The sequence below is a fragment of the Neoarius graeffei genome, chromosome 13, assembly GCF_027579695.1.
Source record: "Neoarius graeffei isolate fNeoGra1 chromosome 13, fNeoGra1.pri, whole genome shotgun sequence".
Lineage (NCBI taxonomy): Eukaryota > Metazoa > Chordata > Actinopteri > Siluriformes > Ariidae > Neoarius > Neoarius graeffei.
Window position 1 is genome coordinate 8,191,764 of NC_083581.1, and position 16,817 is coordinate 8,208,580.

A 16,817-nucleotide genomic window follows, 5' to 3' on the forward strand; every position below is an offset into this window, starting at 1 on the left:
TTATTCTGTGAGCGCACCAATCCTTAGGTGTATAAAGTTACATCTTAAAATACAATTAGTGATAACTGTAGACTTTTCAGTGGACTACAACCTTTTTAAGGGAATGCGAAGTAGTCGACCATTTATCATGTCCCAGATCAAGCCGCCATTTTTCCACAAATTTGCAGAATTTTTGCCAAATTCTGAATATTCACGGGCAGCACGGTGGTGTAGTGGTTAGCACGGTCGCCTCACAGCAAGAAGGTTCCGGGTTCGAGCCCAGCGGCTGGCAAGGGCCTTTCTGTGTGGAGTTTGCATGTTCTCCCCGTGTCTGCGTGGGTTTCCCCCACAGTCCAAAGACATGCAGTTAGGTTAATGTGGGGTGGCCTTGGGCTGAGGTGCCCTTGAGCAAGGTACCGAACCCCTGGCTGCTCCCTGGGCGCTGTAGTGTGGCTGCCCACTGCTCTGGGTGTGTGTGTGTGTGTTCACTGCTTCAGATGGGTTAAACGCAGAGGATGAATTTCACTGTGCTTGAAGTGTCCATGTGACAAATAAAAGGTTTCTTCTTTCTTCACATCAAAGATTTAGTCAAGTCAACTTTATTGTCAAATATGCTATACATGCTCGACATACAGCACAGATGAAATTTCAGTCCTCTCTGACCCACGGTGCAAACAGGCAATGCAATAAATAAAAATAGAATAATTGAAAAAAACAAACAAACAGTATAAACACTCTAGATAAGAACTAGACATAGACTAAACACTCATATATACATACATACATACATATATATATACACACACACACGTAAATTGGTGCAAATAAACAAACAGTCAAGGGCACTTGAGGTATAACAGGTAAACATGAAATAAGCAGTATAAACAAACTAGCAGCTGTTGAGGTGAGGTAGTGCGGAATAGTGCAAACGAGCGAGGTAAAGTGAGATGTGCGGTCCCTGAGTTCAGTGTGTTAATGAACGATTTAGTTTCTCATCTCATTATCTGTAGCCGCTTTATCCTTCTACAGGGTCGCAGGCGAGCTGGAGCCTATCCCAGCTGACTACGGGAGAAAGGTGGGGTTCACCCTGGACAAGTCGCCAGGTCATCACAGGGCTGACACATAGACACAGACAACCATTCACACTCACATTCACACCTACGCTCAATTTAGAGTCACCAGTTAACCTAACCTGCATGTCTTTGGACTGTGGGGGAAACCGGAGCACCCGGAGGAAACCCACGCGGACATGGGGAGAACATGCAAACTCCGCACAGAAAGGCCCTCGCCGGCCACGGGGCTCGAACCCGGACCTTCTTGCTGTGAGGCGACAGCGCTAACCACTACACCACCGTGCCGCCCGATTTAGTTTTATCTGTATTATTTCTTTCATCATTTTATTTCAAATTAAAACCAACATCACCATTCAAAACCGTATAGTTTACTGACTGTGAGTATATTTAGTGGGGGACCCCCACAGTACCCAGTTTCTGAGACAGACCCCTCTACGTCAGCATCGGTCTTGCAAGGTTCACAATCGTTTCAATGGCGTTTTGAGCCATTTTCAACCCATAAAATGCAGATTTAAAAAAATAAATAAAAATCGTGCTTTTGTCAATATTACCATGTGTTTCATCACAGTAGAGTCATAATATTATTTAGTTTACAGCTCAAAAAACACATTTAAGTGTGCAGTACATCTTTAAAGAAAATAATTGAAATGGTACATCATTTTATAAGATTTTTAAATTAGATTTAAGATACATAAATAAACATGCCGATGATAAATGAATAAAATGTGACATGGATGGATGAAAATAAAACTCAAGATGAAAAATCATTGATGTCTTTTGTACCTGTGCAGCTGCCGTAGTTGTAGCTCCGCCCATCAGCCGGTGTTGTTGGCTTTTGTATTGAAGCATGCTGGCGAGCAATTAAGGTGACTTTTCTGTTTTTAACTCTAATTAATGAGAAAAAAAAGAGATGGAATATTATTGAAGAAAGATTCTATTTTTGACGAAGCCAAATTAGATATGTAATGGTTGTATAAATAGCTACATATTTTGTAAAAGCCATTAGCACAACGGCTAATACGTTTAGCTAGTGCGAGCTAACGAATCTTTCTGCAGGTTCTGTTTCTATGGAAACACACTGAGGTTGCTGTTTTTCTATTTAAAATTCTAAACACACTCGTGAGTAGTTTCATCTTTGATAAGCTGCTCGTATTTCGCCGTGTTAACAGGATTAAAATGAGTCGTATAGAAGAACTGGGCCATGCCTTCAATATTGTGTTGCCTAAAGCATATGCAAGGTTGACACTTGCACGACTTTTGGCCACGATTTTGTCGTGGCAAGTCGTGCCATTTTGGGGCACGAACTGGGAGGCTCCCGCACTGTTCACGACTAGTTCACGCATAGTTCACGACGAGTTCACGAATGCGTGCCCGTCCACATTCACGAACTGGCACGACGAGTTTGCGCATAGTTTACGCACTTCCCGCATTGGCACGACGAGTTTGCGCAGTTCGGACGGTGTCGTGCCGACTTAAGTTGTCTCCTCGCTGGTGATCTCTGGAATGGCGAGAAGTGTCCGGGAAGCCCTATATATACCCCCGCACCGACGCGAGCGCCACTGTCGCGCAGTAGTCGTGAACTCGTCGTGAACTGCTCGTGCCATGCGCAAACTGTTCGTGAAGTGCGTAAACTAGTCGTGAACTGCTCGTGCCATCAATGCGTGACCGTGTCAGTGGGAAGGCACGGCCACGCTGCGACGCGCACCAATTCGTGAACATGTCGTGAACTGTTCGTGGCAGTTCGTGACAGTCGTGGCATGGCGCGCACTTCCACGCACTGGCACGCATCCTCCCGCATCGTCACGACGAGTTCACGAACAGTTTGCGCATAGTTCACGACCCGGTCGCGAAATTTTGTCGTGACCAAAATTTTGAACATTTCAAAATTCTCGTCCCGACATGGCACGCAGTCACGACAGGTTTACGCACACTTCACGCCAGTTTACGACTAGTTTGCGCACTGGCACGACTCGAGTCGTGCCAATGCGTGCCACGGAATTGTGCAAGTGTCAGCCTTGCGATAGGGTGACCAGATTCCCCGAGTCTGAAACCGGGACACATTTGCGTGCGACCATGCTCGTGCACGCACACCTTTTTTTTTACGTAAACGTGACACTCAGAGAGGTGCTCTTATCATTTTGTTGAAGCTCACATTTATCAACATCTCACATGAAATAAAACCAACAGGCATTTTGTTATCTAGTAGCATAGTGGTATACAGATCAGTTAAATTATGGTCAGACAACAGATGTTGTAATGGCTGAGAATAGGCCAGGCGATGTCCATAGGCCACATTTAAACTAATTTATGTCACCTGTTTGTGAGAACACCAAGAAGAATGCATATGCACATGTAGCCTAGTTCAGAATCAACCTTACTAACCATTCCCCACAACTGAATGAATAAAGCAAGATGATGTGTACAAAAGTGAACACTTTAATGGAAGGTGCAACAAGCTGTTCAACACAGCAATATGGCCAAACTGTCAGAATGGTATGTTAAACAGAAACAAAAAAGAGACAAGTGATTTGAGAATATATACTACGGAAGCCGAGAGAGGCCCTTCATATAATCCTTTTTTTTTTTTATTCACCTTGTTATCCCGAGATAACGACATAATTAATTCAGGATCTCGAGAAAACAACACAACTAATTCGAGATCTCGAGAAAACAAAACCGTTATTCCGAGATCTTGGGAAAACAAAACAATTATTTCATGATCTCGAGTAAACAGCTGAGAAATGGTTCATTCAGGTGCGCCAAGAGACTTGTAACATGCTGACGTTGGGGCTATTTCTCATTCTGTATAAACCAGGGGTTCCCAACCTTTTCTATGTCAGGGCCCACTTGAAGATCTCACAAATGTCCGCGGCCCACCACTGACCCAATAAATAATACCAAGGCAAATGAATGCATTTTAAGACCAATTTTTATTTTAATATTAAAAATGGAACATTTGGGACTGAATAGAACTATTATGAAAAATGCAGTAACCACATAAAAGGGTAATATTTTATTATTTTGATGTGAAAATAGAATATTTAGGACTGAACTGAATTAATATGCAGGAAGGTCAGTGTGCATTACTCAACAACATCATATATTCTGTCAAGAAAATAATTGCAATGAAGCAAAACCAATGCATTGCACCTAATGTGAAGGCTGATGTTGCATGGTGCCAACCAGATACTTTATGTCTGGCACAATGGATGACAGTCGAAGATCTGGCTCAACATTCAGTTTATTTCTGTACTTTGTCTTCAGCGCCACTAGTGCAGAAAACCCGCACTCACATAGGTACGTCGTTGGAAAAGGCATCAGAAATCTCACAGCTCTGTCGGCCAGATCGGGATACTCAGAAGCAACATGAAGCCAAAAGTTTATCAGGTGCTTCTGTGAGAAGACCAGCTTCAATGCGATGTCGCAGGAGAGCTCCAGAAGACTGTCTTGCTCTTTTGCGCTCAGGGCAGCAATGGCCTCGTCACTGTGAACGCCGAATGGATTTTCGATCCAACTGCATTGCGCATCGAGGGGAGGGAAGTATTCGCGCAGCTGTGTTTTCAAACCCTGGAGGTGCTCTTTGATTGCATTAGTCACATGGATGGGAAGCTGCCTCTCTTCCTTTGTCAAAAAATCTGACAAGTTTTCAAACAAAGGAGTCATAATTTGACTGGTCGACACGCTTATCCCACTGCGCGAGTTTTCTTATCGCTCCCTCCACTTTGTACTGGACCTTGAACATGTTAACAGCGGATCACCATGACAACTACCACTGTTTACACTGACTTTGCCGCGGATTGTAACGAGTCAACAGCCAATAAGGGGTTGCAACACTCATCCTTTTACTTTGAAAACCACAAATGTAATTCAGGAGATGGTAGCGCTTTATTATTTTTGGACACTCAGGCACACACAAATATTATATTAAGATTTTTAGAAAATGATTTGACGGCCCCCTTGCAATGCCTTGGCGGCCCACAGGTTGAAAATCACTGGGACGCAACTTTGGTCATTAGAATGTCTGGAATAATCGATCACCTAATAAGGCAATATTTTGATCAGGGGTTGACACAGGGAGAGATTGCATTAAGTCTTTTAATAAGGGATAATTTCAAAATTAGTCCGCGGCACCTCCGCAGAAGACTGGCCCGGCTTCGTCTCTACCGACGGAGATACAGTGATCCAGCTGAGATCATGAAATAATTTTGTTTTCTCGAGATCTCGAAATAACAGTTTTATTTTCTCGAGATCTCGAATTAGTTGTGTTGTTTTCTCAAGATCCTGAATTAATTATGTCGTTATCTCGGGATAACAAGGTGAATAAAAAAAGATTATATGAAGGGCCTCTCTCAGCAGTAAAGGAGGAGAGGGGCGACAGCCCGAGGAAAGCCCCCACAGGAGCACACAGCATTTGCAGCATAGGCTACCCAACTCAGTACAAGAACAAAGCACTTACAGTGTGTGCAGTAGGCTTCGTGCGCATTGTTCTGCAGCTCTCGGAGGAAGGGATAGGTGCCCTGTAAATCTTTGGAAAAGGTACATTTTCTTTTCGGCATAATTGCTGCGGCATTACTGCGGCTAGACAAAGAACATTCACGCCAGTTAATGTTTATTTTATTGTTGCATGGCAACACGTTCTGTTGTCTGGAATAATGTGGCTAAATAAACACCCATGCCACAGGGCCAGGGGGCAGTAACCAGGAAAGTCTGCGATTCCTGTCAATTCATCAAAATAGTAAATGCAGACATTTCTCCGCTAATGATTCCCACGCTGCTCAGTCGCAAACGTCACAAGTGGCGAAAACCGGGACATATCCGTGTCCCGACAGACTTTTGTCGGGACTCGGGACACACAACCCCAAATCGGGACTGTCCCGGTAAAACCGGGGCGTCTGGTCACCCTAGTAAAACAGTATGTTAAAATGTGACTAATTTGTAAACATGGTTAAAGGTGCTGACTGCAAAGTTGAATCCTGGACAAAACATTGTATTTCTGTTGCCCTTGGAGCTTCGAGATGTTTTGCTGCTGGACACATCATGTATCATGTGTGTAAATGCTTTACTGAGAGGGGGGGAAAAAAAGCGTCCCGCATTTTACGGTTCCGGAGTTTGCCGAAGTAACTGAGCAACAATATCATGTGACCACTGTGGGACATTTGACCTACTCATCTCATCTCATTATCTCTAGCCGCTTTATCCTTCTACAGGGTCGCAGGCAAGCTGGAGCCTATCCCAGCTGACTACGGGCGAAAGGTGTAGTCATCACAGGGCTGACAAATAGACACAGACAACCATTCACACCTACGGTCAATTTAGAGTCACCAGTTAACCTAACCTGCATGTCTTTGGACTGTGGGGGAAACCGGAGCACCCGGAGGAAACCCACACGGACATGAGGAGAACATGCAAACTCCACACAGAAAGGCCCTCGCCGGCCCCGGGGCTCAAACCCGGACCTTCTTGCTGTGAGGCAATGGCGCTAACCACTACACCACCGTGCCGCCCCACGTTTGACCTACGTTCTCCCGCCGGCGGAAAAGGAAAGCCTGCCTAGTGAGTGCAACTGCAAGATAGAGCAAGGTTACATGATGTGTCATTTTTCTGGACAGATGACTCAGTCATTCTAGCTAGCGCTTAGCTGTCTTAGCTTTAGAATCCATGCACTTGACGCCACGGTAGCAAATATGGAGTTATACACCTAATGTTTTGATCATACAGAGAAAGAAACGATAACACAAAAGCAGTAACAGAGAAAAGAGATTTTGTTTCACAGATCTATTCCTGAACCACAAATTACATCCCTGCGGCTCAAAACTCTCCAAGGTCGATGCAGAGTCGCGATGTTTTCCGCGCATCACCATCTTGGTGTGACCAGTTCCGTAGTTATGCTAATTAGTTAAAGTGCTGATGACACGTTTTTGACATTTTTGGCGATGTTTTCTAACATAAAAAGTAATTCCCGATGATCCATATATTAATTCACGAAGGCGCCTATTTTACAAGTTATGATAAAAAACGCGGCTATTTGGGCAAATTTGACGGGGCTGCAGCGCCCAGGAGACGAAGGAGGAGAAGGAGCTATATGACGTCAGCAAAAGAACCTTCCTCCTAACTTTCCAGTTTATTGTTGATGCGACAGGTGTTCAGTTTGTCATTATTAGTATTATTATTATTATTTATTTATTTATTTATTTATTAGTTATTATGCCTTCGCGTTGTGTTGCCGGCTTTTGCTCCAAAACCCACAAGGATGGGGTAAGTTTATTCAAGTTTCCCAGAGATCCCGAGCTGCATGCGAAGTGGGTGAAGCAAGTCAGGCGCACTCGTGACAAGTGGGAGCCCTCACCAACATCCGTCCTGTGCTCTGAACACTTCGATTTGGATTGTTTTGACACCCTTCCCAGCTTAAAGGAATCTCTTGGGTGTGCAGTTCAGCACAAACGTGTGTTACTACCATCAGCAGTGCCTACACAGTGTTGCCAGATTGGGATTTTTCCCGCCCAGTTGGGCGGTTTCAAGTGCATTTTGGTGGGTTTTGAACATATTTTGGGCTGGAAAACGTCAGCAGTATCTGTTGCCAGATACTGCTGAAGTTTTACAGCCCAAAATATGTTCAAAATGCACTTGAAACCGCTCAACTGGGCGGGAAAAATCCCAGTCTGGCAACACTGCCAGTATTCCAGAGGGGGTCTACTAGTAGCTATGCTGGATCCAAAGACAGTCCTCCTGTCAGAACATGTGTTGTGAAACGACATAAGATAAAGGTACGTAGAGCTATAGATTCTACATGATAATCATAAATGTAATCATAAAGTCGGCGTGATATCATTCATGTATTTGCTTGTGAAAGCTTGCGGCTTTCATGTAACTGCCGCCTAGCAACGAGAGGCGAAGGGTAAAGAGGGTAGGCTATCATAGATTCTATTCGGAAGAGATCAACACAATTCTAGACTCCCAGAAGAGGAAGAGCTAGCACTAGAGAGTTCACCGGCGTTTTCATGCGCCATTTCCATTGAGTAGAACCAGAGTAGAACAGCCAGTGAACCGCAGCGTGTTCTCCCGCTGACGTCACAACATGGCCGCGAGCCACGGACCCAGTTTTCTTGCGCTGTGCAATTAAAAGTTGGATATTTGCGTAACAACAGCTTCTTTTCACGTAATTATAACAGAAATCTAACATGTTTGCCATGTTGTATAGTTTATTTAAGAAATTGCATAGAGTCATGTTCGTGTCATCAGCCCTTTAAAGCTCCTTGTGTTGGCTGCGTCCTGTTTCTGTAGGGCCATACAGTTTACCTCAAGAGGGAGGTGAAACAGATCAAAACGATCACATCTCGGAAATGCCGTGCACAGTAAAAATTTTTTTTTTAAATTTCAGATGGCTTTGCAGTCAGTACCTTTAACTAGAAGGGCACTCGGTAGAGTCCATACCTACCTGCGCCAAGCCACATATCCGGATTTGCATCAAAATCTAATCACTTGTTCCTTGACTCAGAGCTCACTTTTCCTCAAAATTTTATCAACATCCATTGATTACTTTTGGAGTTACGTTTTAAACAGACAAGCAAACGGAGACAAAAATATAACCTCTAACACAGCTGGCAGAGGTACAGTAGCGATAACAGTGATGCGAAGTAAGTTTGGTGAAGAGGGTCACAAGAACAGTTACCAAAGTCTGTTTTTCAATCATATTTGTGGTTGATTCTTTCCACAATGCCATTTAAGTGTTAAATTGATATGATCCTCTCTTGTATCAGGTTAAATGTTGATAGCAGCCAGAATGAAGCTGGTGATCTGGAGGATGATGAGCGAGGCTCTTGCTGTGCGCTCTGGGAATACCGTTGCTGACGGGAAGTACCTGCGCAGGTGTGGAAACAGCGTATTAATCTTCAGAAACCTGTCGCTGAGCTGCCAGCTGTGTGGAAAAACTCAGGGAAGTTCAAAGAAGAGAGAACTGTCTGAAAAGAAGCTGGTATGTCGAGCATATGGTTTGTAGGAATAATTAAAAAAAATTTGAATTCAGAAGTTTTCTGTCTTCATGGCACCAAAGGCGTGCTAACAGCAATGTCAGGTGATGTTGAGTCAAATAGCCTTTTAATAGTTTCGCCATGTTAAAGATGCAGTGCATTTTTTTTTTTTCTGGACTTGTGTTAATGTACAGGAATCAGATACATTTCGACTCTATGAGAACAATTAGAATGTCTGAGAGACTTATTATTTTCTGTCATCGCTACATGGTGTCCAAAAGAGTCAGGACCCAATGGGAATATATTGAGCAAATACAGTGGTGCTTGAAAGTTTATGAACCCTTTAGAATTTTCTATATTTCTGCATAAATATAACCTAAAACAACATCAGGTTTTCACACAAGTCCTAAAAGTAGATAAAGAGAACCCAGTTAAACAAATGAGACAAAAATATTATACTTCGTCATTTATTTATTGAGGAAAATGATCCAATATTACATATCTGTGAGTGGCAAAAGTATGTGAACCTCTAGGATTAGCAGTTAATTTGAAGGTGAAATTAGAGTCAGGTGTTTTCAGTCAATGGGATGACAATCAGGCCAGTCAGGGATCTATTAAAGTCTGATCTTCACAACACATGTTTGTGGAAGTGTATCATGGCATGAACAAAGGAGATTTCTGAGGACCTCAGAAAAAGCGTTGTTGATGCTCATCAGGCTGGAAAAGGTTAGAAAACCATCTCTAAAGAGTTTGGACTCCACCAATCCACAGTCAGACAGATTGTTTACAAATGGAGGAAATTCAAGACCATTGTTACCCTCCCCAGGAGTGGTCGACTGTTAGGGTTCACCCAGTCGGAAACGGTCAACTTACTTCTCGGGACCCCCGCCCTCGTACTACCCAGATGTCTGGGGGGTTAGTCGCAAAGAAAGACAGGAACCCCAATGTAGTTCACATCTTTATTCGCAAGTTCCCCCCATTGGACAAGAATACAGAGGGTTATTATATACGAGTGTTATCTGTGTGTAAATGACATCACTGTTTGATATCTATGTGTGTGTGTGCATGAATGTGTGTATGTGTGTGTCTATGGGGGGGTGTGAGTGAGTGACATCATTTTTGATATGTGTCTGTGTGTGTGTCACATCTTAATTACACCACTGTTCTAATGGAATGTTCAGATTTATGTGTGTGTGTTTGACTTGCGTGCAAGTGAGCTTGGGGCAGGTCAAATAATCTCCATCAGTGTGTGTGTAAATCATAACATAATGACATATTTCTGATGATATGACATGATAGCAAGGTACAAACAGATTTTAAAGGTCATTGCTTACGTACACCCCTTCAGGTCGGATATAACATAGGGCAATATGTACTTAAGATGGTGATGGAATTTTTAAACACAGATAATATGTCTAGTCTACGAAGTCAGAAATTAATGGCAAATTAAACAGAAATAGTTTAAAGGATCTAAAAGCTAAAGGATGAAAAGATCATAAATTCTTAACACGTGTGCAAAGTCAGCAAATTACATCTTGATTTCATCAATATGTAGTAAGACAATCATAAGCAAAATAACAAATAAGAATACGTCTTTAACAATCCTAAATTATATTCTGTAATTATAAAACTAACTTAAATCCTTGAATGCATCTTAGATCTAACAATTAAATCTAAATCACTGCCATAGTATATGCAATAGTCCAAAATAATAAAGGATCTTAAAAAGCTCTCCCATATAAAGTCTTAACACTTTGTGCAGCAATAAGGCTAATACAAAACTATAAAACTAACATGAATCATGGCTTTAAATTTAACTTTTAATCCCAAATACACGTTGGATATGCAGCTGTGGGTGTGTGGGGCATCATTGCAGACCTTGGCGCCGTTCAGACACATCTCTGATCAAAAAATCATTTCATATCAAAACAAGCAAAATGTTCCCAAACAATGACCAGCTCAGACATAAGGTCATTTTAACTGAACAGAAATTAATCCTTAATTTTGTCACAAATATAAATTGCTGCCTTCTTGGTCAAGAATTACAATTATTTATAAACCTACATAATAATAAAACCTAACATCGACCAACAAAGATCACTCCAAGAGCAAGGCGTGTAATAGTCGGCAAGGTCACAAAGGACCCCAGGGTAACTTCTAAGCAACTGAAGGCCTCTCTCACATTGGCTAATGTTAATGTTCATGAGTCCACCATCAGGAGAACACTGAACAACAATGGTGTGCATGGCAGGGTTGCAAGGAGAAAGCCACTGCTCTCCAAAAAGAACATTGCTGCTCGTCTGCAGTTTGCTAAAGATCACGTGGACAAGCCAGAAGGCTATTGGAAAAATGTTTTGTGGATGGATGAGACCAAAATAGAACTTTTTTTTTTTTTTTAATTTAAATGAGAAGCGTTATGTTTGGAGAAAGGAAAACACTGCATTCCAGCATAATAAACTTATCCCATCTGTGAAACATGGTGGTGGTAGTATCATGGTTTGGGCCTGTTTTGCTGCATCTGGGCCAGGACGGCTTGCCATCATTGATGGAACAATGAATTCTGAATTATACCAGCGAATTCTAAAGGAAAATGTCAGGACATCTGTCCATGAACTGAATCTCAAGAGAAGGTGGGTCATGCAGCAAGACAACGACCCTAAGCACACAAGCCGTTCTACCAAAGAATTGTTAAAGAAGAATAAAGTTAATGTTTTGGAATGGCCAAGTCAAAGTCCTGACCTTAATCCAATCAAAATGTTGTGGAAGGACCTGAAGCGAGCAGTTCATGTGAAGAAACCCACCAATATCCCAGAGTTGAAGCTGTTCTGTACGGAGGAACGGGCTAAAATTCCTCCAAGCCGGTGTGCAGGACTGATCAACAGTTACCGGAAACGTTTAGTTGCAGTTATTGCTGCACAAGGGGGTCACACCAGATACTGAAAGCAAAGGTTCACATACTTTTGCCACTCGCAGATATGTAATATTGGATCATTTTCCTCAATAAATCAATGACCAAGTATAATATTTTTGTCTCATTTGTTTAACTGGCTTCTCTTTATCTACTTTTAGGACTTGTGTGAAAATCTGATGTTGTTTTAGGTCATATTTATGCAGAAATATAGAAAATTCTAAAGGGTTCACAAGCTTTCAAGCACCACTGTAGTCTGCAGAGCTTGGCATGCTTGATGTAACCCAGGTCTTAATTGCTTTTACTGATGTCACTGATTGAAACCTTACCTCCCCTGGGGTCGGGAGGTCAAGCAGCGGATTGTTTACATAGGTGTCAGGAAAGGGTGAATGATGGGGAGTATCATGTACATTTTAGACCTCCCCTATCCTTAGGGGCCAAGGGGCAAAACCTTAAAACTATGTAACTTTTATGTGTCTGCTTTCAATCACTCATTCCTAATATCTTGACTATGTCCAAACTTCTGAAACTCTGACGTGTTGCGAATTAATAATAAAATGAAATATTTTGTTCTTTTTTCCCCTTCATTGTCAGACACGTTACTTCGTGGACCAGCGCAGGGTGAAATTCCAGGCCGGGTCAGGAGGAGACGGAGCCTGCAGCTTCCACAGTGAACCTCGCAAAGAGTGGGGCGGCCCAGACGGGGGCAATGGGGGTAACGGAGGTGACCTCATCATAAAAGGTAATGCTGTTGAAGGCTACGTTAATTAATTGCCCCCCCAAGTATATTTTTATGAATGTTGTTTAAGGTTGCTTGCCAGTTTAAAAGAGAGGACAGTTTATATAAATGTAGTAGATTTCAGATAAAGCTGTAATTATTATATTTAATATAGTTCTTCATCAGATGTACTGTTATGTTGTAAACAGTATAAAATAAACTGCTTCCTGCTCACGCACGGATTATTCAGTCTAATTGATTTACTACATTTCGGAAAGCAAATTTACTGTCGTTGACAACAGTGCCAAGTTACGAAAAAGTATAGCATTAAAACAAAAGACACAAACAAAGAAAAGTTAAACAAATTACAGCATTAAGCGGAAGTAGTTTAATAATTGAATATATTGATTGGTCGAGCAACCTTTCAGGAGTGTTTATACACTGCAGCCGCGCTATAACGAACTCTTTTGCTATGAACTTTGGTGTGTTCTTGGGTTTCACGTAACGTCACATCCGCCTCATTAGTTATTCACAACTTTAGCTGGTGGTCTACCAAAGCTCAGTTGGCAAAGCGTTTGTACGGAGAAGGTGCATTGCTCGCATGAATAAGGCCTTATACTCGTGTTGTTCGAATCGATCAAACCGTGAAACTGATACTGTACATTTCTTCAAGGTTCCCGTGATTTCACAAAAAGACAGGATTTCACAAAAAGCCGTCGAGAAAGGTGGCTTTTTGTGAAATCCCTCTCACTGAAATCGGAGGGAGCCGAGTCGAAGCATGCTCGAATTTGCTGCGATCGCTTGGTGAAAGGTTTGTATTTCCCTCTCAGCTCTGTCCTTCGTGTTTTCCAAGTACTTTTCTTGCTACGTGTCGTTATTTTTCGGTACTTTTTTGAGTCACGAAGCGCTAAAGTCCCCAGCTGTTTCTTTGTTTACTCCTCACTCGATGGCTGCCACACTGAAAACAACGCATCTCGCGTTCTTTAACAGAGTGACCTAGCAGCCTTTTCAACAAGTCTTTCAGTGAGTGCGCGCGATCAAAACAACCACGAATAATAAAGTCCATGTGCATGAAGGTCACGACAAAATTCTTCCCCAGCCGTACAGTTACAGTGCGCCGTGATCACTTCTTCTCCGTCTTGTTTACCGTATTTTCTGGACTATAGAGCGCACCTGTATATAAGCCGCATCCGCTCTATTTTAAAAAATTTTTTTTAAAAAAGATATACAAGCCGTACCGGGCTATAAGCCGCAGATATCCATGTTGAAAAATTAGATATTTACTGCATGTACAGAACGATTTTGTACTGTAAATGTACATGTATGTACCTGAACAGATTCTTTCCGAACAGTGCCTTTTAACATGGCAGCAACTTTGCTGATTAAAACGGAACAGAACCAAGAGAAAATAACCGGTATTTATTTACCTTCATTTCTCCTGTGTTTGAAACCACAAGTCACTTTAATCATCTCCAACGTCTCACCATAGATTCATTGACGCTAAGCTTGCGTGCAGCAGCGCAGTTTCCTTCCTGGATAGCAAGCTCGATGGCCTTCAACTTAAAACTTGCATCATACGAACTTCTTCGTGTGGTTTCCATGATGAAGGGGCGAGGATTTGAAAATAATTACCAGTTAGTAATTTGTCGTGCGTGTTCTATCTGCTAAAGATCTGCTAAAGATCTGCTAATTCTTCTTTGCATTGATTTTTCGTCTATCTTATTTTTGATTCTACTTCCGGTTAGAGCGCCCCTAGCGGTGGAAGAAAAATCCACAGAATAGCCGCACCTTTGTATAAGCCGCATGGTTCAAAACCTAGGAAAAAAGTAGCGGCTTATAGTCCAGAAAATACGGTAACTAAGTTCCAGGTCTTTAAAGGGGTTTCTGATGATCTTTGTGAATGATTTACCTGAGAGATAAGAGCCAACACAAGTGAGAATCAAGCGAACTGTCGGTTGTTTACACTTCAACTTGCAGCGCTTCGTTGTAAAGATGCAAACAAAAAGCTTAAAAAAAATACACAGGCAAAACAGTTAGGGATGTTAACCGATGACCGTTTGACCAATGGTTGACCGAATCAACTTCAACCGGTTAAATATTTTTTTTTTTTTTTGGTTGTCGGTTAAAAAAAAAAAAATCAATCATTTTGAAGCTGCCTATTTTGGAGCGGAGAACCTGGAATTCTGTGTTGTAAACGCTTGGGGCATGCCATGCGGTGTAAGGACGACAGCTGACAAATCAGAAATACCCATTCAGTCATGTCCCGCCCTCCTGCCTCAGTTGAAGACAGCTGCCACTCGGCGAAAGAAAAGTCTCAGTGTTGGAGACATGCTTGTGTTTATGAATAAAAATGAGTGATTTTCGGAGTGGGGTATTCTGGAGACCGCAGTGTTTTCTATTTCAACTTGTTTAAACCTGTTAACTTGTTAGCCTATGTATTTCCAAGAACAACTGTTTTTTGTGTGACCCTTGACAGAAGTTGACTGTATTTGTGAAAAGTAAAAAAAGTATCAGGCGAGACTTTTTAGCTTACAAATTACTATTCTGTTTTTTTTTTTTTTAATTATTATTAGAAGGCACATGGAGTTTAGTCCTGCCTTGGCCAGTGCATTCTGAAAGTATGTTTCGGCCTGTAGCCAACAATGCATGTTATTGCAGATCATATCTCTCCACACAAACTAAAGGCGCAGATGCCGACTTTTGGAGGGAAGGGGAGAGAATGAAATGACAGCGGTGTCTGGAGGGGGAGTGACAAACGCAGCTTTTATGTCTGTGAGCCAAGTCGGTGACGGCTTCAGAGCAACTTCAATACCATGCAGTAATGGCGTGTTGATATTGGTAACGGCGTTATAACGATTGTAGCTAATTAATTAGATTACCTGGCGTTATAACAGCCTTTATTTTAACGCCGTTATTCCCATCACTGAATGTTATGTACTACTTCTAGCACTTGACTTTATTTTCAACGCCATCATGGCCAACTGAAACTGTCTCTAAGCTGGTAGCCTGGGCCCACCCATCCTAAGTGTGACGCAACACGGGGGCCTGTTGCGAGCTTAGTCTGGCAAGGCAAGCTATCTCCAGCTCTTCCAAGCTCCCGAAAAATTGGGAGCCAATCAACTTTGAGCATCTCCAACAGCCCTGGGTAGAGGCGTGTTCAAGGCACTGACGTAGTAGAACTGCGACCAGAAGCCATAGATTGTTTACAGAATCTATGCCGGAAGCGCTTCATTCACTAGAAACATTACGAACATGGAGCAGCGGCAAGCCTTTGACACAGCGGTAGATGCTGTATTGAAAGCATTCAACGGGAAGTTCTCATTGAAAACGGAGCAAAGAGCAGCCCTGGAGGTATTTATTGAAAGGAAGGACGTTTTCGCCTTGCTCCCGACCGGCTTCTGTAAGAGTTTAATCTACCAGCTAGCCCCGCTGGTAGCAGTTTCCGTCGCGTCACATACGTCAGAGGAAAGAGTGATGTGATTGGTTTAAGCTTCGTCACAGCCTTTTCTGGCTTCGACCAGTAGCAAACTGAGGCATTTCAGGGAGGCGGGTCAACCACGCGCTTTGGGAAACGGTTGGGCTTAATATCTTTGCCAGACCAATGCTCGCAGAGCTTTGAAGTTGCGTTAGCCAGACTACTAAGCTGGAGCCATTTGTCCTCCGCTCCAATACAAACCCCTCGACATCAGTGCCGCGTTTGACTAAATGTTTCGCGCTGTAGAAAAGGTAATGTGGGGGGCGTCGTGCCTCAGGTGGATAAGGCGCCATACCATAAATCCAGGGACCCGGGTTCGATTCCGACCTGAGGTCATTTCCCGATCCCTCCCTGTCTCTCTCCCGCTCATTTCCTGTCTCTACACTGTCCTATCCAATAAAGGTGGAAAAAGCCCCCAAAAAAATCTTTAAAAAAAAGAAAAGGTAATGTGAGTGGAGGGCAGCGACTGGGACTGAATGTGTGGATGCTCGCGGTTAGATTTAGAATAGATTCTAATAATTCCAATTCTAGAATTTTAAACTCATAGGTTAACCGACTTTAACCGGCTAATGAGGCTCGGCGGTCAGTCAAGATTTTTTTTAGTTTTCGCCATCCCTAAAAACAATACAGGATTCATTCAGCAGTGACTTGATACCGAGGTCCTTTACCCAGCTACATACAAAAACATTATAAGCCT

The 16,817-nt window shown here is 42.6% G+C and overlaps 1 protein-coding gene across 4 annotated transcripts in view; it reads left to right on the plus strand.

Annotated features, from left to right (window-relative positions):
- The first annotated feature begins 1,856 nt into the window (after positions 1-1,856).
- The window catches only part of mtg2 (mitochondrial ribosome-associated GTPase 2), a 66,684-nt gene continuing 51,723 nt past the window's right edge, over positions 1,857-16,817 (plus strand). For 2 of the 4 annotated variants that reach the window (XM_060937182.1, XM_060937186.1), the window contains exons 1-3: positions 1,857-1,918; positions 8,810-9,024; positions 12,522-12,669. In XM_060937182.1, the coding sequence (XP_060793165.1) occupies positions 8,815-9,024; positions 12,522-12,669 (358 nt within the window). In that variant the 5' untranslated portion in view covers positions 1,857-1,918; positions 8,810-8,814. Of the gene's footprint in view, positions 1,919-6,211; positions 6,606-7,708; positions 7,817-8,809; positions 9,025-12,521; positions 12,670-16,817 lie in introns of those variants that run through there. The other 2 variants (XM_060937185.1, XM_060937183.1) reach the window with 2 other exon arrangements.